This window comes from Haemaphysalis longicornis, unplaced genomic scaffold (assembly GCF_048455015.1).
Source record: "Haemaphysalis longicornis isolate Haplotype H1 unplaced genomic scaffold, Haemaphysalis longicornis Haplotype H1 scaffold_8, whole genome shotgun sequence".
In the NCBI taxonomy this organism is placed as follows: Eukaryota; Metazoa; Arthropoda; class Arachnida; order Ixodida; family Ixodidae; genus Haemaphysalis; species Haemaphysalis longicornis.
The window spans coordinates 78,086,295-78,109,936 of NW_027526445.1; the positions used below are offsets into that span (position 1 = coordinate 78,086,295).

A 23,642-nucleotide genomic window follows, 5' to 3' on the forward strand; every position below is an offset into this window, starting at 1 on the left:
TATATATGTATATATACATATGTTTGAGTATCACATGATATCTGAAAAGTACGCTTCGTAAATGTTATCAAATGAGGGGCTCTTTAAAAATACTACACAAATAAAGTTTGGCAGTCAAGAAAACCTCAGTAAGCAACGGTGAGTATATGGTAGCTCATTGAAACCGATAAAGAATTTCGAAAGAAAGAAAGCGGAGACAAAATGTGCGCCAGGTGGCATCCGAACCAACGACCTCATTTCTTAATCTGCTTCGCTACATTCATAGCGAGGGCCCCTGTTCTGGCAGTCTTGGTGCCATAGGAAGCTTAAGATGGTTCAACGCTGGCCGACCACTCTCGACATGTTGTAGACACTCGAGTCACGGACCGGGGGTTAAAAAGAAGGTGCCCTTCACCCCGAGAAGTCGGAGTCGAGCTGGCTACCACCCGCAAGCACTAGAAAAAATTACATTGACATAAGTACGAGCGAAAGTGGAGGGGAAAAAAGCCCCGCCGGTAGCGTAGTGGTTATCGCACCAGACCAGTATTCTTGAGGTCGTGGGTTTGGATCCCAGCAGGCGGCCACTTTTTCTCCACTTTCTTCCTTTCCAAATTCTTTATCTGTTTCATAGAGCAGCGATTTCCTCCCCTTTCCTTTCCAAGTATTTCATGACTGCCAAACTTTATTTCTGTCTTATTTCCAACAAGCCCCTCATTTCCCATTCTTCTTCGCTATATATGTATATATACATACATATATATACATATCAAGGTTGCAGCCCTTCTTGCCAGTGCTATTTGGTACTTTGACAATGTTTTTATTGTGCCGATTTGGTATGATTGCTCCTTTTTTGACACAGGTATAAATAATTGAAACTGCAAGTCGAAAAATAAATCCGCCACTTTTCCGGAAGCGGGACTCGAACCCACAACCTCCGCATAACGCGTACGGTGCACTAACAAATGTGCCATTGCATTGTTTTAAATGCGGGAGTTTATATTTAGGACTGCTCACAGGTCGGTCAACTAGCGCCGCCCCTCGACCTCCGTGGGAGACATAGAACGTGCGTTTCCCGGCGGCCGCCACGATGACGTTGTGGGAAAGTCGGGGATACCAAATGGCATTCCAGACTGCTGCAGCCACAACCATGGTAATGCATTTTGCATAGCAGAGACATACGGGACGTGGGATTCCGTAAAGACACATATCAAGGTTGCAGTCCTTCCTTCCCGTGTTATTCTGTGATTTTTACAATGTGTTTATACCGCCGAATAGGCTATGGTTGCCATTTTTTGAAAGCGGTAAAAATAACTAATTTATATATATATATATATATATATATATATATATATATATATATATATATATATATATATATATATATATATATATATATATATATATATATATATATATATATATATATATATATATATATATATATATATATATATATATATATGTATATATTTATATATATATTATAGTTAGAGAAAAGGTACTTGGCTTTGAAGTTAGCTGGACGATAGAGAAGTCAAACTGAAATATATTATGTTTTTCAGTTTGTCTTCGCTATCGTATATAATATATACTACAGAAATGAGGGTTGGCAGTCAATAATGCCAAGGAAGAAAAATGGGAGGACGCTATTGGTCATTGAAAGCGATAAAGAATTTTTGGAAGAAAAGGTAGAAAAAAAAAGAGCGCCGGGTGGGATCCGAACCCATGACCTCTACAGTACGCCTTTGGTACGATGACCACTACGCAATCGGCCGGGCTGTTTTTCAACTCCACTTTCACGGGTATTGATGTAGAGAAATTTTTTTTTGTCGTCACTTTAGAGTGGTTGCCAATGCCATTTGGATTACTTGGGGTGATGGGGACCTTCTTTTTTACCCCCGGGCCGTGACTCGAGCGTGTACGACATGTCAAGACTGCTCGACCAACTTTGAACTCTCTTCAGCTACCTCTGGTACGAAGACGGCCAGAACACAGACCCTTGCTATGCCTGTAGCGAATCAGAAAGGGAAATGAGTGGCTCGTTGAAATAGTACAGAAATAAGAGTTGGCAGTCAGGAATCCGAAAGAAAGCAAAGGAGGGGATTCGGTAGGTCATTGAAACAGATAAAGAATTATCAGAAGAAGGAAAGTGTAGAAAAAATGACCGCCGGGTGAGATCCGAACCCACGACCTCCAGAATACGCGTCTAGTGCGATGACCACTACGCTACCGGCGGGGCTGTTTTTCCCTCCACATTCTCGGGTATTTATGTTAAGGAATTTTTTAGTCTGCGCGTTAGGGTGGTATTCAGCGCCACTCGGATTACGCGGGGTGAAGTAGATCTTCGTTTTTACTTCGGGCAGTGACTCGAGCGTCTACGACATATCAAGAGTAGTTGACCAGCGTTGAACCCTCTTAAGCTACCTATGGCACCAACCAGCCAGAACCAAGACTCTCGCTATGCATGTAAATAGTTGAAATAGTACAGAAATATGGGTTGGCAGTCAAGAATTCCAAGGAAAGCAAAGGTGACAATGCGGTGGGTCCTTAAAACTGATAAAGAATTTTTGGAAGAAAGAAAGAAAGTGGAGAAAAAATGCCCGCCAGGTGGCATCCCAACCCACGACCTCCACAATACGCGTCTGGTGCTATCACCACTACGCTACCAGCTGGGTTGCTTTTCCCCTTCCCTTTCTCAGGTATTATGTTAAGGAAATTTTTGTCTGCACTTTAGGGTGCTAGCCAGCGCCTTTCGGACTCTTCTGGGTGAAGCGGACCGGATCCCACCCGGCGGGCATTTTTTCTCTTTCTTTCTTTCTTTTTCCAAAACTTATCGCTTTCAATGACCGACCGCATCCTTTCTTTTTTGCTTGGCATTTTTGACTGCCAACCATTATTTTTGTACTATTTCAACGACCTCTCATTTTCAATTCTGATTTGCTAAATATACATACATATATATATATATATACATACATATTTATATATATATATATATATATATACAGAAAGAAATTCCGGCAGTTTACAACGCCAAAGGAGGCATAGGGGAATGGTTAGACTATTTTTGACCGCTATTGAAGATATGTTTTTTTATTATTTACGTAGAGAGAAAGAAAGAAAGAAAAACGCGCGCCCTGAGTGGGGACCGAACCCACGCCTTTGGATTAGATCTGGAATGCCTTACCTATTCGGCAATCTGGGCGACTGTGCTCTCCTTCACTTTCTGAGGCCCTCGCTAAGCGAAAGCTTTGCGAGGGCCTCGGTTCTGGCACCCTTGATGACAAAGTAGCGTAAGAGGGTTTCCCGCCAGTTACCCGCTCATGACAGGCTGTAGACGTTCGACTCACGGCCCGGGGTTCGAAAAGAAGGTCCGCTTCGCCCCGTATAGTCTGAGTAGCGCTGGCTACCACCCTCAAGAGTCAGATACAGTTGTAGTAAATAGAAATACCTCAAAAAGTGAAGGAGAACACAGTCGCCCAGATAGTCGAATTGGTAAGGCATTCGAGATCTAATCCAAAGGCGTGGGTTCGGTACCCACACTGGGCGCGTGTTTTCCTTTCTTTCTTTCTTTCTTCCTTTCTTTCTTTCTTATTTCTATGTAAATATAAAAAAAATATATCTACACTAACAGTCAAAAATAGTCTAACCATTCCCCTATGCCTTCTTTAGCGTTGTAGACTGCCGGCATTTCTTTCCGTTTTTCCTAACGAGCCCCCCATTTCCAAATCATATTATCCCACGAAAGCATAGCGAGGGCCTCGGTTCTGGCAGCCTTGATGCCAAGGTAACATAAGAGGGTTTCCCGCCTGTTACCCGCTCATGACAGGCTCTAGACGATGGAGTCACACCCCGGGGTAAGAAAAGAAGATCCCCTTCTCCCCGTATAGTCTGAGTGGCCCTGGCTACCACCCTCAAGCGTCAGATACAGCTGTAGTAAATATAAATACCGCAGAAAGTGAAGGAGAACACAGTTGACTAGATGGCCGAATTGGTAAGGCATTCGGAATCTAATCGAAAGGCGTGGGTTCGGTCCCCACTCTGGGCGCATGTTTTTCTTTCTTTCTTTCTTTCTAAGTAAATAACAAAAAAATATATCTTCACTAACAGTCAAAAAATAGTCTTACCATTCCCCTATGCCTCCTTTAGCGTGGTAGACTGTCGGCATTTCTTTCTTTCTGTATTACCTAATGAGCCCCTCATTTCCAAATTATATATATATATATATATATATATATATACATATGTATAAATATATATAAAGAGAGAGAGTGTGAGAGAGAGGAATAACATTATGCACTCAAGCAAGCAAAGGAAAGTGATGGGGAAAATGTGCAGTGTTTTGTTCTTTTTGAAACACATGCAGTTTCTGTTTAGTTAGAACGAAAGCCAAGAAACACATGCCCCCGGGGGCATCAATGGTTTTTCTTTTTTAATCTTAAAATAATATCCGATTCAAGAAGAACAAATGGCCTAGGAAATCTTTCCCTTTGGTGCCGTTTACTTTACAGCCCATCGTCATTTTGGATACACAGCAAGAACAATAACAAAGAATGTTTACTTATGTTGCCGCAACGGGACATGACTTCATCAGAGTACAGTTAAATGATTTTGCTGTCACAGACATTTGGAACACATTTCTTATATAGATTTGCAGAAAAGTGTGAAAAGGATCGGAAGATGTTTCGAAAACGAAGAGGATGCAATGCATGCAGTCGGGCTAAGCTTGTGTTACAACAACAACAACATTAACAAAAGGGAGAAAGGAGAGAGGGAGAGAGAGAGGAAGGGGTCTATTTACAAGGCCATGGTCAAGGTTTCTCCAGGGCGGGGCAACGTATCTGGCATGGGCTGCGAGTGCGGAAGACTAGAAAATTGCGGTTTAAAAAGGATGGGAAAAGTACACCATAAGTTATTCAGTGGTTGGGGAGACTGGTTTGGAGGGATCCGTAAAGGCATAGACGAAGAATGTGTTTTGGGTGTGCCCCGCGCGGATGGACAGAATAGACACAGTACACCCAAGAGCATTGCACAAGAGCTAGCGACTGAACAGGAAATAGATAGGGTCCATAGATAACAAAGGGTTAAACATTTCTATGTGGGGGAGGGGAGCGCCGCCTCCTTCCCAAGGACAAATCGCATTGATAAGTCGCATTACGGTAATAAAGCTGCTGTATTTCGGGAGTTTTTACGAATTCTGATGGGAAACTCAACGGGAGGGTTAATGAAGAATGTGATGAAAATAATGAAGTCGCTAATTTTATTCGAGGGATAAGCACGTTAGTTTTCCGTAACTTTCAATAATACCAAGCGTCGCTGACCAAAACATATAAAGAGAAAAGATTCCCGAACCTCGCAGTCGTGGTGGGTTTTAAAAGCGGATTCTAAAATTGTTGCTTTAAGATGTTCAAATGCATGACCGGGACCGTTCACATGTCTTGACAGGGGCAAATAAGGGAACTTTTTGCACGAGAGCGGTGAATATAGAATCGTAATCGGAAGGGCGTTTAAGTTTGGCCGATACATTGCTGCCTAAAAACAGTGCACTCTAGAAGTTATGCGACATTAGCAGAGTAACAGTTGTATTTACCTTTTATATTTACGTGGTAGTCTGAAGCCGTTCTGGTGGCACGCTGGGTGGTGGCCATGTGTGGGCACACTTTTCATCAAGGTTTATTACAGGGCATGAAACCAGTAGTTTTGCGGTCGGCTGATACGAGAGTTAGTAGGAAAGTCGCCTAAATTCCTATTACGCCCCTAGACATAGCGAGGCGGTTCGGGGAATATGCTTTTTAAGCGTTCACTTTGAATTAGAATATTGTGATGTTTGCTTAGTACGGTTGATATTCTTGAAGCAGAGGCTGAGTTGGTTTGAACTAAGTTTGTTTGCAGGTTAACGTTCTTGGCTGCGTGAAAGTCGGCTTGGTTCGTTCAAATTCTTCTAAAACGGTGGGCTTGGCTGTACAATATTGCCGTCTTACAGTGTCTGACATGGCTACTTTGGAAGTGCAAATACGGCCGCGTGTCTGTCGGTTTTCTATACAGTTAAGTTTGAAGCCGACCTTCGGAAGTAGTAACGCTGACGTCCAGAAAGTTTGCACTGTGTTCCGTATAGGAATAAGAAGCGAAATAATAGGATGGGCTAGGTTAAATGCTTCAATATAGCTTTTATAGTACAGTGGCTTTAAGATTTGAGTGTCAAGAAAGTATGATTCCAGGTGAGCCATAAAGATATTGGCGCAGTTGGGTCTGATTCGAGTTCCCATTGACGTTCCGCTGGGATGCACGTAATGAACTCCGTCAAACTGAAGATTGTGAAGTTCAAGAATACGCCTAAGCAAAATTTGGAGAGTAGAAGAATCGCTAGGTTTGCCGCACGATGACTGCTCTACGCAAGCGATACAGCGGTCATGCCATCTTCTTGGCAGAGGTTCGAAACAGGGACGAAACATCGAGGTTGACTAGGAGGCAATTATCAGGAATTTTAATTTTTGAGATATCTGAGAGAAAGTCATTGGTATCCTTAATGAAGGAGGGAAAGCTGCGCGTGATGTCCCGAATGAGATTATCGACATAGTGTCATGTGTCAAGCCCCCCCCCCCCCCCGACGGGAGATGCATGAAAACCCCGGAAAACGAGGAAAAAAATCAAAGGAACGGCCATTTGAAGTGCGCGCCAGGTTCGCGCCAATCAGCAAGCGCCAGCGCCGGCGCAGCGAGGAATTATGGGCAAAGGTGGCAGCGAACTGGTTGGCCAATCAGGGAGGCCACGCATGGGACAAGTTGCGTATTGACCCTATAAGGACAGGGAAGAAGCAAGAAGCCAATGGGAGTGCGCCACGATAGAGCCCAAGGGGTATAAATGGGGTCGAACAAAGAGAAGGGGGGATGCAAAACAACGGCAGGCAGACAACCAGGAGGCGGACGGAGCACGTGAGCTTCACGGAACGTGCCAGGGGGACACGGCCAGGACATCGATCACGCCATCCGAGCCTGGGCGGGAGCGTGCCGACTTTGTATCGGCGCCGTCATTCTAGGTGACCAAGAACCTGTGTCTTCGTGGCCCCAGCGGAATCGGTCGGTCACCAGCGGCCAACGTCCTCACTCCGTCTACGTTCGTCTCGACGGCCCCGAAAGGCTACGTTCGGGCCGAGCTTACCTGGGACCTCCAGTGGCAGAGGCTACCAGGGGGTAGCCACCGAGGAAGCACGCCGCCTGAGGGTTGACCGCGCGCGTCGAACGCCGGCATCACTTACCTCCAGCGAGAGCGGCTACCAGGGGGTAGCCACAGAGGAAAGAATTGAAGACGAGCGGAGCCCACGCCGTCCAAGGATTGACTGCGCGCATCGAACGCCGGCACCGAAAAGAGACGAGGACGGATACCACCAAGTCGCGGCCACGCAACGGGTGCGACTAGTCAGCGCCGATGACAGCAGGATAGGCCAGTGAAGTAGGGACGCAGTTGTAAGGGACACAACTAGGGAGTTGTGATATGAGAGAAATGAACTAGAACTTCATTAAGGAGTGTATTTGAACTGATAGTGTAGGACTTTATGGTAGAGACTTTTGGGTTTGCAGTTGACTTGTATATTCAGCTGTTAAGTTAGGGTTTTGTATTTGAGATGTGTTTTCGGAAACCCGTCAACGGCTTCCCTGTGTCCATTGCTCTGAGCTGGTAAAGACAACCTCATCATCGGTTCACGTGACACATAGCGCGACAGGTTTTCGGTAATATTTCCAAGGCCAGAAACAATGGGAAGCCCTTGCTTGTTCACGTTGTAAATTTTAGGCAGAATATAGAATTTACCGGCTACTGGGATTAAAGGAATCAAGGAACGAGCCATGGTTTCATTTATTGTTTTATTTTTAACAAGCTCAGCTAGTTTGCCTTTGACCATTCCCTATAGTCTTGAGTGGGATCATTGGGTAGTGCTTTGTAGAACGTCGATACCGGTAGTTGCTTATTGGCCTCGTTAACATAGCCGCTTTCGTCAAATAATATCATGGCGCCTCTCTGATCGGCAGGTGTAATAAAGATTTCGCTACAGCTTGCGTGTTCCTCCAGGGTTTTTTTTTTTCGTTGGTAGTCATGTTAAGGCGGAAAGAAATTTGTGTTTGGTATGCTTTTCGCACAAAAGTTGGAAAGCTTTGATGTACATGTCGAGAGAAGTATCACGCGCCGTGGGAGGGGGTCCTGTGTTTATTGCTAGGTAGGGGTCTGCGGGCTTCTTCCGTTGCAGGGTGATCGTAGAAATATTCTCGTAGCCTTATGATTCTGGCGAAGTTATCGAAGTCCTTAAAAAAAATCCGACACTTAGTTATACAATCGCGGCACGCTTTTTGAGATTTATCTTTCTCTAGATTTATATATATATATATATATAAATATATATATATATATATATATACTTTATATAAATTGTAACGAAGAAGAGAGGTCTGTGTCAAGGGATTAAAGCTCATGCCGAAATCCAAGCTGAAGCAGTACAATCGCCACGGACAATCCCCACGCATCAAGTGCACAGCATTCGCAGCGTGATCGTGTTCAGTGCTGGCTGCTTTGCTTCTTCGGCTGCTCGAGCTCCTTCTGCCTCCGTCGCTCATCCCAGCCTACGACGACGAAGAAGATCTGTCTGCGCGCTCTGCCTGCGCGGGCTCTGGCTTGGCCGCCATATAAATAATCTGTAAATAGATCGTTCGACTGTCTCATCGTTCACGTCGTCTGTTCTGCCGTCACGTTACAATTTATACATATATATATATTTATATATATGTATATATATATATATATATATATACATACACACACACACACACACATATATATATATATATATATATATATATATATATATATATATATAAATATATATATATATATATATATATATATAAATATATATATATATATATATACTTAAAGCGAATCAGAATGGGAAATGAGGGGCTCGTTGAAATTAACACAGAAAGAAGAGTTGGCAGTTAAGAAAACCTCGGAAAGCAAAGGGGAGGAGGTGGTAGGTCATTGCAATAGATAACGAATTCGTAAAGAAAGAAAGAAAGTGGAGAAAAAATGCCCGCCAGGTGGGATCCGAACCCACGACCCCCAGAATACCGGTCTGGTGCGATAACCCCTATGGTGCCGGCGGGGTGATTTTACCCTCCACTTTCTAGAGTATTTATGCTAAGGTATTTTTTCCTGTGCTTGGGGGTGTTCTGATGCCACCTGGCGGGAATTTTTTCTCCACTTTCTTTTTCCTTTCCGAATCCATTATCTATTTCAATGACCTACCACATCCTCCCCTTTGCTTTTCGAGGTTTTCTTGCCTGCCAACTCTTATTTCTGTGTTTTATATACAAATATATATATATATATATATATATATATATATATATTGTAATGAGAAATTGGTGCAACCACTGGCCAACCCGCCCGTATGGCTGGTTCACGAATGATCGCCAGCAGCGGCCGCGAGACAGAAGAAGCAGAAGACTAGTCTGCCCGACATAGCCTGGACTGCCCATTTCTGTGACTGCGCTTCGCTACCAATAAACCCCCTTTCAATTGGTGGAGTGTGCGGGTCCTTCGTAAACCCTGGAGCTTCGCAACCGGCGGCTGCCCACCACAATGTCCCACGAACCAGTCCATCAGCCTACTCCGGCGGGCCAGGTGCCACCGATTGTCTGCCCTGGAACCATACGCCCGCGGGACCCCGCTTCGTTCAGCGGGCTAGACGATCGTGACGTGGAAGACTGGCTTTCTACCTTTGAGCGCATCAGCACGCACAACAAGTGGGACGACGCCATGAAATTAAACAACGTGGGCTTCTCTTTTACGCATCTCGCCGAACTTTGGTTCAATAACCATCGTCGAGAGATGAGTACCTGGGCCGAGTTCAAGGAAAGGTTTATGAAAGCTTTCGGGCGACCCGAAGTGCGCAAGCTTCAAGCAGAACAGCGTTTACGAGTACGGGCTCAGAAAACTGGAGAAGACTTCACGAGCTACATAGAAGATGTAGTAGACCTTTGCAAGCGCGTGGACCCCAGCATGTTGGAAACTGAGAGGGTAAAACATATCCTTAAAGGTATCGACGACGACGCATTTCAGATGCTGCTTTCCAAGGATCCCCGGACCGTTAGCGACGTCATCAGACTCTGCCAAAGTTATGACGAGCTGCGCAAGCAAAGGGCCTTCACTCGGCGTCCACTCGCCCAAAATGAGCCGCTTGCGAGTTTAGCCGTTGACCTCGACGATCCATCTGTGTTGGTCCGTATAAAAGAGATTGTCCGCGAAGAGGTTGCTCGACAACTTTGCCATGCCGCTTCAAATACTACTCCGGAGCTGGGCCCTGTTCCTCAGTCTACTCTTCGGCATGTAGTTCAAGAACAGGTGGCGGAAGTGCTGCCTTCTTTTAGCCAGCAGACTCCCGTGGCTGCTCCGATTACTTTCGCCGACGTCGCGGGACGGCTTGCGCAGACGAGAACGCCGTTCCGACTCCCGGCTCCACCAAGACCTCTTCCTCAGGCGCGGGTTCCAACTCAATCTATGAATCCCTGGCGTACTCCGGACAACCGGCCGATTTGCTTTTCGTGTCACTACCCAGGACATGTCGCACGTTACTGTCGCCGCCGCGTACTGCCTGCCAACGGTCCTCCACCGGAATGCCGCTATCCATATTACGGACCCACATACGGTTCCCCCCCGACGCTGCCCCAAACCGCTTCGGACTCGTACGCGCCCTCGGCTTCAGACCGCCAGCCTTTCGCCGACCGTCGTTCTCAGTCCCCGCGCCGCCGCTCGCTTTCGCCGATGCGTCGTCGTTCCACTCCTGCCACAGAGGAAAACTGACAGCCGCAGTTCCGGAGGCAAGAACTGCGTTGCCGTCAAAAAGTCCAAGCCCTCCACTGTCTCCCGCAAATGTTATTGACGTGTCAGTCGAAGGTGTCGCGACTGCTGCGCTGGTCGATACCGGAGCCGCAGTTTCCGTGATTCGAGCCGATCTCTGCCGCAAAATTCGTAAAGTTATGACGCCTCTCTCTGGACTATCCTTACGAACCGCCGACTCCCAACCCGTTCATGCCTTGGCTGCATGTACGGCTCGCGTTTCCGTCCAGGGCGTAGTGTACGTCATTGAATTCATCGTGCTTCCCAACTGCTCTCATGACGTCATTCTGGGATGGGACTTTTTGTCTCGGCACAACGCCCTTATTGACTGTGCGCGTGCCGAAGTTGAATTTTCTGTCCTACCAGACGACGCCTATGACGATAATTCTGCGTCATCCGCCGCTAAACTGGTCGCAGCCGCAGACACGACCATTCCTCCCCAGTCCGCCGTTGTAGTGCCGCTATGTTGTACTTCTTTTGGGGATGCAACTGCCATTTTCACGCCATCCGAGGTCTTCCTCCACCGCAGGTGCATACCGCTGCCTTTCGCCGTGCTGAAAATTCATTCTGGCGAAACTGGCATGATTGTTACCAACTTGTCCGCAAGCCCGTGCTCCTTGCTACGGGGAGAATGCCTTGGCACTGTCGAGCTCGTGGATTCCTGTCGGGTCGTTGACGTCCCAGACAATACGCCTGATCATGACATTTCCGCTCTTACCCCTTCGACGACGACACAGCTTTCCAACGACGTGTTTCATGCTTCAATCGATCACGCTCTCGAGCCCGCGCAGAAATGTCAACTTCTGGAACTCCTGTGCCGTTTCCGTTCGTCGTTCGACTGCGCACAACCCTCGCTTGGCCGTACCTCTATCGTCACCCATTCCATCGACACTGGATCGCATGCGCCGCTGCGGCAGCGACCGTATAGGGTGTCTCCTAGCGAGCGTCAGGTGATCGATGAGCAAGTACGTGACATGCTCCAACGGGACATCATTCGCCCATCGAACAGCCCATGGGCCTCCCCCGTTGTTCTCGTAAAGAAGAAGGACGGCTCGATTAGATTTTGTGTGGACTATCGGCGCCTAAACGGCATTACGCGCAAGGACGTCTATCCTCTACCACGCATTGATGATGCCCTCGATTGCTTACAAGGAGCTGAATTCTTTTCGTCCCTGGACTTACGCTCTGGATACTGGCAGGTGCCTGTAGCGGATGCTGATCGCCCGAAAACGGCCTTTGTAACCCCGGATGGCCTCTTTGAATTCAAGGTCATGCCGTTCGGGCTTTGTAATGCCCCTGCCACCTTCGAGCGAATGATGGACGGTGTGCTACGAGGTTTGAAGTAGAAGACGTGCCTGTGCTACCTAGACGATATCGTTGTGTTTTCCCCTGACTTTGGAACGCACCTTGCACGTCTCCAGCAAGTACTTACCTGTATCACCAACGCCCAGCTACAACTCAACCTTAAAAAGTGCCACTTTGCCGCGCGTCAGCTCACCATTTTGGGTCACGTCGTGTCTAAGGATGGAATACTCCCGGACAAGAGCAAGTTGCGTGCTGTGGCCGAATTCCCGAAGCCGACAACTATGAAGGCTTTACGGAGTTTCATCGGCCTCTGCTCTTACTTCCGCCGCTTCGTACGGAACTTCGCGTCGATCATATCCCCGCTTACACGGCTTCTCGCTGACGGCGTCGGTGATCTATCGGCCTGGTCGCCAGCGTGCGATGACGCATTTACGACCTTGCGGCGCCTCCTCACTTCACCGCCTATCCTTCGGCACTTCGATCCGGGCGCTCCCACGGAGATCCACACTGACGCCAGTGGAGTTGGCCTCGGCGCAGTGCTGGCACAACGGAAACCTGGGTTTAGCGAGTACGTTGTCGCATATGCGAGTCGCACGTTGACAAAGGCGGAATTCAACTACTCCGTGACGGAAAAGGAATGTCTGGCCATTGTATGGGCGCTGGGAAAGTTTCGACCCTATTTGTACGGCCGACCTTTCGACGTCGTCACGGACCACCATGCGCTCTGTTGGCTGTCCTCCTTAAAAGATCCATGCGGGCGCCTCGGGCGATGGGCTCTTCGGCTTCAAGAGTTCGACATACGCGTCATTTATCGGTCGGGCCGTAAACATCAAGACGCTGACGCTCTGTCCCGATCGCCGCTTCCTCCTGAGGTTGCCTGTGTTTTGACTGAGGACAGCATTCTTTCTGCTCTCTCCTTGGAAGATTTATGCACTGAGCAACGCAAGGATCCATGGATCTCTTCCATTATTTCCGTCCTCTCTGGACCGTTCCCACACCAAGGATCCCGTGCCCTTCGCAGACAAGCTTCCCACTTCGCACTGCGCGACGGCCTTCTTTACCGCCGTAACTACCTCGATGAAGGACGCAAATGGCTTCTTGTTATCCCGCGCCATCGCCGTGCCGACATTTGTGCTTCCCTTCACGCCGACCCAACCTGCGGTCACGCGGGTGTCTTGAAGACGTACCATCGGGTCCGTTTGCGCTATTACTGGCGTGGCATGTACAACTTCGTTAGGAAGTACGTCCAGTCATGTGCCACGTGCCAGCGCCGCAAGTGTCCTCCCGCTACTTCAGTCGGTCCCTTACAACCGTTACCATGTCCAGCGAAACCCTTCGACCGAGTTGGCATTGACCTCTATGGACCTCTGCCCTGTACGCCCGCTGGTAACCGGTGGATTATTGTCGGTATCGACCACCTGACGCGCTATGCCGAGACTGCTGCATTGCCAACGGCTGCAGCAGGAGACGTCGCTTCTTTTATTCTCAGTCACTTCATTTTGCGACATGGAGCGCCTCGCGAGCTCCTTAGTGATCGCGGACGCGTGTTCTTGTCCCAAGTTGTTGAAGCACTGCTCAAGGCATGCCGCGTCGTGCATCGCACAACTACTGCCTATCACCCACAAACAAACGGCTTGACAGAACGCTTCAATCGCACACTAGGGGATATGCTCGCCAAGTACGTCGCCGACGATCACCAGAACTGGGACCTCGTACTACCCTATGTCACCTACGCATATAATACCGCCACCCAAGCTACAACGGGTTTCTCTCCCTATTTTCTGCTCTACGGACGTGAGCCCTCGTGCACTCTGGACACCATCCTACCCTACCGACCCGATCCTTCAGAGGGTACGCCCCTTTGTGATGCCACGAAACGCGCGGAAGACTGCCGACAACTGGCGCGACGTTTCACTGCCGAAGAACAGTGGAGGCAAAAATATCGTCATGATGACGTTGCTGCAGACCCCACCTATTTACCTGGCTCCCTGGTGTGGCTTTGGGTGCCCTCTACTACACCGGGACTATCCAGCAAGCTACTGTCGAAATATCACGGGCCTTACCGCGTCATCGAACGGGTTTCCCCAGTCAATTACGTTGTAGAGCCTACGACCCCTTCTGCGGACCTCCGAAGGCGTGGTCGTGAAACCGTGCACGTGCAGCGTTTGAAGCCTTACCACGAACCGATCGTTTCTTCAGCGCCATGACGCAACAGCCAGGATGGCCCTCTCTTCTCCGGGGGGGTAATTGTAATGAGAAATTGGTGCAACCACTGGCCAACCCGCCCGTATGGCTGGTTCACGAATGATCGCCAGCAGCGGCCGCGAGACAGAAGAAGCAGAAGACTAGTCTGCCCGACATAGCCTGGACTGCCCATTTCTGTGACTGCGCTTCGCTACCAATAAACCCCCTTTCAATATATATATATATATATATATATATATATATATATATATATATATATTTATATATATATATATATATATATATATATATATATATATATATATATATATATATATATATATATATATATATATATATTGCCACGGGACGTGGCGGACAATCCCGTGGCGCCATGGCCCACCACCAAGGATAGGAACGACGAAGAAGAGCCGTGTGCGCCGCGCTGCCAGGCCGGACTCCGTTTTGGCATTATGCAAATAGTTCTTTAACCATTATGTAAATACATCGCTTCATCGCTACATGGTCCGTGTCATCTGCCACCACGTAACATTTGGTAGAGGTGCGGGTTCGTCATCCCCATCCTGGTCCCAGCATCGCATCGCATCGGTATGGACGTTGCCGCCAGGGATATCGAAGCCGCGCCGGGCAGCCCCAGCCCAGCAGAGATCACCACACGACGATGTCCCCCGCCTCGTGTCCCCAGCCCGAAAGACCCAAGTGACGACCAGCCGAGATGAGCCGTGCCCATATAAGCCGAAGATGGATTCCCCCGCCCTTCTGTCCGACGTGGCCTTAGGACCTTTGGTGCTTCGTCGCGGCTGAAGCCATTGCTGTTGCTGGGCCAGGCATCAATCAACACCACCATCGTCATTCGTGGCGGCAAGCGATTCGTCTGCATTTCTCATCGCACACTCATCCGCATTCATTCGCCAACTGGCGTCGGCGTCGACCTGGACGGTCGTCTTCGACCGGCGGGGTGATGTCACGGGACGTGGCGGACAATCCCCGCGGCGCCATGGCCCACCACCAAGGATATTGACGACGAAGAAGAGCTGCGTGCGCCGCTCTGCCAATTATGTAAATAGTTCTTTAACCATTATGTAAATACATCGCGTCATCGCTACATGGTCCGTGTCATCTGCCGCCACGTAACAAAATAAATATATATATATATATTTATATATATATATATATATATATAGATATATATATAAATATATATATATATATATATATATATATATATATATATATATATATATATATATATATATATATATATATATATATATATAGGTAGCACAGACAGAAAGACGGTCACGTTTTGTCCTTTCGTTACAATATTTATTTCCGAAGAGTTTTGGGACTAGCACTCCCTTCTGCAGGGATTCTCTTAGAATGACTACAACACTTTTATACACCCTTTGCACACGAGGGACTGCTTTTGTCGTCACCCTGGGCGATCCAAAGTTTATACGGGTATTAAAAAACAATTACACCCAAAGTTACCAAAATATATATATGTAACAAGATGTTACAAATCGGGATGTCGTGGTAGAAGTAGGGACGTTTCAGGCATAAACCAAGGTAACAGCTTAACGACGTATCGAAGCGGAGCAAAGACTACGACAGCAACAGAAATGACGACATGCAGTGCTAACTTACAACTTCAATGACACAAAAACCCCAACCACCACATATATAGTGCTCTTATCAGCCTACAAGCCTCATTTGAACCAACCAGGATGTAGCCAATATCACAAAAACACAAATAAAACTGCGAAGAAAATTAACATTGTCAAAAAACGACAAAAGTACGACAATACAAGTACACCGAAAAAAAACGATAAAAAACGAAAAAAGATATATTACAAATGGAAAGTCGCCAAATTCACGCAACGGTGAGCAGAAAACGTATGTGCTAAAGACACACGCTCCGGATAAAAATTCACACGGTTAACTTTAAAAAATCGACCTCTTTGGCACCGAGAGCTACCGACGACTTCGAAACGATGCGACTCCCCAAATAAGCGATGGTTTTCGCTTCCAAAGTTTTGCGTTTAAGGGGTGTCGGTGCTGGCCACAAAAACATACTTTTCGATGGGAGGAGGAGTACAGCCAAACGTTTTGCAGTGCAGATCAAGAAAGTCCCCCTTCTGAAAACGAACATTGTAGCTATGCTCCTTCAAGCATTCTTTCAGGTATTTACCCGATTGCGCAACGTAAACTTTGCCGTAACCTAGCGAAATTTGTTATACGACACGCTCAGTGCACTCCACAAATTTATTCCTGTACTTTGTCTTGCATGACGGGTTTGCGAAGCTATCAGGCTTTGAAAACCGGGTGAGCTTTCCTAGCTTCTCGGGAGCAGACTAGTCGGAACTGGGAGAACACTCCAAAGAAAACAACATTTATGTTGTAGCGAGAAGCTATCTTCTTGAGATTATGAGACATGTGATGCAGGTACGGGATCACCACCACCTTGCTTTTCTCCTTGTGCGGTTGCGCATCATACAGTTCCTTCATGCGTGACTTCCTGAGTATAAACTCAGCCACCGATACCACAAACTGAATTCTGTACCCTGCTTCTCCCAAGCGGACCATCTTCTTTTTGAAGCTTAGGCCCACTTCGTGCTCGCAACACTTTTTAGTGCGTTGGTAAAGAGCAGGTTGACGATAGCTCTTCTAAAAAGTATATAATGGGCAGAGTAAAAAGGAAGCAATGGCTTATTGGCTCTAGGTTAGTACGTCGAGCAATTGTGATGGTCGGGAACATAAAAACGTATGTCAAGTAAGCGGGTTCTTTCTGTACAGGAAGCTCAAACGTAATTTCTAGGGCTGCTGTATTTGTGTTCACGATAGCTAGAATTTTATTAGCCTCAGGTTGGATCTCACAAGCGGAGGACTCCAGGAGGAAGAGGCAATTATCGATGTACCTGAATACCTTTCCGATTTTTGTGCCTCCGACGGAGTTTGCTATGCTGGTATCCAGTTTGGCTAAGTACAAATCACTGAAAATAAGTTCTATGCACGAGCCGATGCAGATCCCGTTTTTTTATAAGTAGGGCCTACCTTCCCAAACAATGAACGTGCACCGAAGGTTAAAACTCAAAATTTCCAAGGAACCACATGCGATACCGGTGTTATTTTGGAAGGACACAGCACCAAAACTGTCAATACCGTCCTCGACACCGGTCAGCAGTCCAGCTTGAGGTTGCGAATAAATCAAGTCAGTAATGTCTACAGAGGAGGCCTTCAGGTACTGGCGTTACTGGGAGCTGACGAAGTACAGCACTTCCTCCGAACTTCTTACAAGGAAGGGGTCATTTATGGCTAATAGGTTACACTTTGATTGTAAGTACAACACAAGTGCATTTTGCCACGTGACATTCTCGGAGACAATAACCCTCAACGCATGTCTATCTTGTGGGTCTTTGCACTGAAAAATATATCCAAGCATTCGCGGTTCCCGGTGTTCACATTGTTTAAAACATGGCGATAGTAAAGTCTTGTACACAGCTTTTTCGTCTCAGACTTTAGACGGGACAGGGATGAACCCGATTTACAACTCGACCACCTTGTCCTCGTCGTTGCTGCGCTTCGATACGTCGCTATGTGCACCCTAGCCCAAACAAATAGTCTGCTAACAGCTTAGGGTGATCCGCCTTTTTGACGGCTTTTTACAATGCATGAACTGATTGTTCTCGATATTCAAAAGAGCATATAATTTTCGTTTTTTCGCTTGTTTTTTCATTTCGTTGCGGTGTAGTTTAGTGGTGTATATAAGTTTGCCTTATTACCTTGATTTTTTCGTTATCATGTAAAAATGTACTGAAATAAATTGTGTGTGGGTAATTGCTATATTACGCCTAATACAAAAAAAAATCTCAGAAGATGACACAAGTAGAAAAAGGACGAGAAAATTGAAGGACAGAGGCGACTGCATCCGCGTCGTCTGTCTACCTATTTGTGTTCACAAAGCCCTGCGCCAGTGGAAAAAGTGAATTCGGCAAACTGGATTTAAAAAAAGCTCTTAAAGTTCTGACCTTCCGACTCATTGCAAGATTTGCCTTAATTTATCTGTTGTGAAATATTACACGATGTTTCGCTCTTCCATTGTACATAACCCAAGCTTCCACGTAATTTGTACTCCCGGCAGTCTGGATAGACGTTTAAACCCATTACTACATACGATGTAGGAAAATTAAAATCGATGTGATGAAGTATTCGCTGCTCAATAGTAACAACGCATTCTTGTCTACTTGAATGGTCGTTGTAGGTTTCATTATTATTTTACCTGTCGTTTCAAGAACACAATCCTATTGTCATCATTTCAAATATAAAAGCGCGTTAGAACACACTGCAAGGTGATACACGCTGATGACCGTTAGCTAGGATACTGCGCCTCAATAAAAAAAACCTTACACTTTCTTTTTAAATGAATTTGTTACGGGTAAAAACATGTTAGGCAAGCGCATAGAGGTCCTTCTAAGCATACATCGAAGTCGATGTAGATCACCGGTAACCCTCTTTAATGTGTAGTTTTTCACACCGCATCGGTTGCAGTATATGTAGGATGCTCTACGGGGCCTTGCGACAATATTGCTGTGCTGTATTACTTTCACTACTGAAGAATTTGTGCGAATTCCTGCTAATGCTTTATATTTGTATTGCAACAATTTACTGAGGCCTTTGAGTTTGGACGCTTACTATTGTTTGATGAAATTGTTAATGTTAGGAAATCCCGTAGATAGTTTCTCGACGTAATGCCTTAAGTGTTGCCTTAATAGCATCCTACTTGACGAAAAACGATGCAGGCAACAGAAAGTGTGGAAGCAAATTGAAGAGATTATTACAACAATGAAGTGGGACTGGCGGCCGTTCGGGGGGAAGTCATGCGGACATTTTATAAAGTGCAGCGTCTAAAATGCGGCCAAAGGATCATAGAATCACTAGGAGGCAACACAAGTGCCCGTTGTGCAACCTTGCCGTTTTACAGCCAAGTTCGCGATATTTAACGGCAAGTAAGACAAGAAGCAACATATGAATAGGACTGAACCAGCGCTCTTGAACCACGCGCACAGTGCGTGACGCCTTGAGCAGGTGATGGAGCCGCTATATCATACCGTTGACAGTCAGATAGTATGCCACGGCACGGTAAAGTTTATTGCTCCGCAGGCTGTCGGCAAACATGAATACGTGCAGTGAGAAGGTACTGGTGGCCATGATCAACGGTAACAATGCTTCGACAGCTGGAACCGGACAATTATACAGAAACAGAGGTTTGCGTGCACACTATAGTAGTTTGCCTAATGGGCATGGGTTTGACCTACCGATGAAGCAGTGACTTCTTTGCAGCGTTTACCAGTGGTCATTTAAACGAGAGGTTGGTCAGTCCAACTAAAATACATGTGGTCACTCAGATGGTCAGGTTAGATGATAGATAGCGTGGTGGACGTTTTTTTCGTGTCTTGGCACTTTGCAGGCCTGACAAGCAAGACATGTGCGGCTTTGTGAGCGATATTCCGCGCGTATGCTCAGTCATACGTGCCGATCTTCAACCAGGTGAAAGGTTGATGGGATGCTGGCTTTGCATAGTTCGTAAAGGGACGCAAAGACAGCAGTAGAAGAAGTGGTCAAAACATGTGGCGAGGTGCAGCCACGGGCATTTCATCAGAGGGAGTCAGTCACAAACCGATTGGGTACGTGCTGCAGAAGAATAAAACAGGGTTATTACGCAGTGATCTCGTCCGGGTTACTCGTCCAGGCCTAGGCCAAAAGTTTCTCCTCCGCAGCAGACGAACACGTAGCGATATCACGCATGTGTGTTATTGCGGAGGATGAATCATTATCCGTATCTTGATTTTTACGAATACCCGCAGAGATCTCTTAAATAGGCCACATGTCGAGTTCATGCATTTCATATTTGCAAGAGTTTGTAGGGAGTACACGCACCAGAGGCGTATGCTCTGTCCCAACCAGGGTGTCCGAACGAAATATTTTTCCGTCTGGTTAGGGTTTTCTACCATAAAGAGAACTTTCTTTCCTGTTGAGCTGCTGAATGTAAAAAAATAATGATTTGGAACGGCTCTGGATGGTTCTGGTTTGCGTGCGCAAAAACGTGAGGATTGTGAAGATGAACACTTCGTATACCTCTTGAGGGCGGCAGCTGCAACTGGCGCTTTAAGTTAAGATCCTGGTCCCCAGAAACTACATGCCGGTCGTCCCAAGCCTAGCATGTAGTTTCGTTTGAGCCGTAGTTGTAGAAGAAAAATCTTAGAGCACGTTTTATTTTGAGTGCCCCATTGGGATGAGATTTAGACTGGTTACATACGAACATTTCAAGCCTCTAACAATCAGCGTGCTGCTCGCAGGGGCTCAAGTATTGAGCACATGCTGTTTTTGTGTGCAAGTCGAACAGTAAAATTCTTATCAATGAATTCTAGTTCATTCAACATCTGGCTGTGCGGTTTGTAACTAACTCGTATACTTACAATCTTGGAGTTTTAACATTGAGAGGCTGCCGCAGAGAACGAAATAAACCGGCTGTGCTCTTTGTCTGGGGGTTTATTCTTGAAACATATTTGATGTGAGAAGCATGCAACGAGTCTCTATCTGTCCCCCGTGCCTGTATCCAGAAGAATGGATAACAACAAGAAAATTGAGGAATCGCGATGTCCCACATCTGCTTCTTAAGCACCAATTTTTAGGCACTAATAATGACCGGAGCCTGCTGCCAGAAAGTATTATTATAGCTCATTTTGAATTTCATGTCCACTGCGCTCAGACCGCAATTCCGAACAAACACAGTACGTCCTGTAGCTGTTTTCATTAAGTGTGGTAGAGTAACCTTCTATTGGCGCTGCCTACGTGTACATAGTATTCGAATCCCTCACAGAAGTATTTCTTAATTTTTATTCTGTCGTTTTTCTCAAGCCTTATACGTAGCAAGGTATAACACCCATTTCAACATTTTCTCAAGGCAAATGTTTGTATGTTTACAAATAAATAAATTGGAAACAAACTAACCTCTTCGTGTTGTCTGTTCCGCTGCCAGCAGCATGCCCTGATCACACCGAGAGCTAAGCTCTCTTCGTGTGACGGATGGAGAGGGTACGGAGGCAGGCAGCAAGCCTGCCAAAAAAACGAAAAGGCTGTTCCCACTCACAAAGTTCATTAAGAGAATGGGGAGTGGAGGGTAGACGAAAGAGAAGAATATTAAAGCTCTAAGTTACTGACTAAGGAATTCATCGTACTAGCGATGATTAAGGCAGGGACAAAGCTAAAGAAAAGACGAAACTTGAACAGAAAACATGAGCAATTTTGTAATTAACGGAGCTGTCTATGCTTAAGATAGGCCCAGTAACGTATGCAAACAAATCTGAAGATAAAAGACGCAGACTGTGGGATGGAGAGCGCGGATGCAGCGCGCGTCAGATACTACCACGAGACACGTGCTAGCGTCCCGGTTAATCTACCATCAAGGCTCACTCTCATGGTGACCGTCTTACAGCAGCGTCGAGAGCAAGCATCGCACCCGGGCTACATTTTACTCAAGGGACGGGCAGCATGAAATAGCGTGAGTGACAGCGCCTCATGACTGCACGGCGAGCACATTGTTTAGACTCAAAACATGGGTCAGCCGAATAAGTATCGGTACCCCGACGAAGGATAAGCACAGTCCTAACGCCTTCATGTCGCTGCGCGAGTACATCCCCTAAAATCCGAATAAACACTGCCTCGCCCGTCACTCGTTAGCTATGCCTATGAAGAACATGGCAAATCTTCAGAAACCACATCAAAGGCTAGAAAAACGCAGCAAAATATAGCAAACCGGAAGAAGGTAGCTGGACCATAAGCTGTGCTTTTTTTCTCCATTCCTGCACAACTATTGCCATCTGCGGCATATTTTTGGTTTAATTCCTAAACAAAATATAAAATACTGTTTAATTAACGTTTGTGTTCCTGCAAAAATACCGTTTTGGTTCTCCTTGGGCTTCGGCACCCTGTTCAGAACATAAATACCTGCGGACTCCAAAGAGAACCGGCGGCACAGGTATCCAGAGCAGATGGTTTGCAGCTAACTGCAAGACACGCTGTAGTAAATCTCGGCAAGTGTCAGCTTACGAAAGAATAAACCTAGTGGCTGCTAACTGGCCTCGATGTTCTGCTCAATAATAGCAGCGATGTGAAAGCGGGAAATATCGAGCCGGAATTGAGGAGCATATCGGACATCGTACAGATAAATTTACTGAATCCACCGTGATGGTTTGAGGCCCATGCTGTCCGACCTGACCTACGCAACCCAAATAAGTCGCGAATGAATATGTGGTGTTGTGCAGGGAAGCTTCTTTATGAAAGCGGAATATCACCACTGGATGCAGCAAGGCACCGTGCGAAATCCGCGAGACAGTGAAGCTAACGATAATATGGCGAAGTATTTGCTGCTACAAAGTCAGTAACTTCGTGAACTCGAGGTAATGTTCTATTTGTTAGCGTCGATGGGTGATCACCAACAAGCTCGAGGTACGAAGGCAAGAATACGCGTCTGTAAACGTTAGTACCCAGGCAAAATCCTCGTACAAATTTTCATATTCGACGGTTCTTTTTTGGAGCATTAGTGCTTGTGACGAGTATGTCCTCAACTCAGTTAAATACAGCCAGTAGGCCACACGTTATCTTGACATTAAACGCTTGGAAACCTTGACCTGCTCTTCGGAGCGTGAATGAGCGCGCGGCTACAGATATGAGTCCAAGTGTGTAGTAATTGCTTCTTTTGCTATTTTGGGAATATCGGCAGCGATTTGTTTTTACCTTTTGACAGAATTTTTTTTGTTAGCATATTGCATTCTTCCAACGGCCCTGTAAAATTTTACATATATTTGAGGACAGCTGCCATGAACTGGACGAAATCCTAATGCGCGGTAGTCACACAAAAACTGCCGTCGCCGATTTTTTTTTGTGGTACCGCTTTCAGGCGAAATTTGTGGTCTCCGGACGAAGAACGGACGATGTCAAATTTCAGCGCGTGTTAGGATTGCGTCTACGAATCGCGAGACGTTACTGGAAATACGGGGAGATCCAACTACGTCTTGTAAAACCCGCAAGACAGTGTGTACGGCTACGGGATACTTGCAGGAGTAGTTTACGTTTTACGGTTCCTGAGCCTCAGATAATTGTGCGAGGATTCTTGCTTTAGGCAATGTCCTATTAGGAATTCCTAGAAGGACAGTGTCTGCAGCATTCTATGAATCAAAAGACGCGTCTATCTGTCATTCAGGCAATGG

The 23,642-nt window shown here is 46.5% G+C and overlaps 1 protein-coding gene and 1 non-coding gene across 2 annotated transcripts; one reads left to right on the plus strand and one right to left on the minus strand.

The window, feature by feature from the left end:
- Nucleotides 1-2,142: 2,142 nt before the first annotated feature.
- On the minus strand, nucleotides 2,143-2,215 carry Trnat-cgu (transfer RNA threonine (anticodon CGU)). The gene has a single exon. It is a non-coding gene; the product is annotated as a tRNA-Thr (tRNA).
- Nucleotides 2,216-9,606: 7,391 nt separating this feature from the next.
- Nucleotides 9,607-11,329, plus strand: LOC144148353 (uncharacterized). Its single transcript, XM_077679901.1, has one exon. It carries the CDS (start codon nucleotides 9,607-9,609, stop codon nucleotides 10,825-10,827), a length of 1,221 nt encoding a protein of 406 aa, XP_077536027.1. The 3' UTR covers nucleotides 10,828-11,329.
- Nucleotides 11,330-23,642: the final 12,313 nt, after the last annotated feature.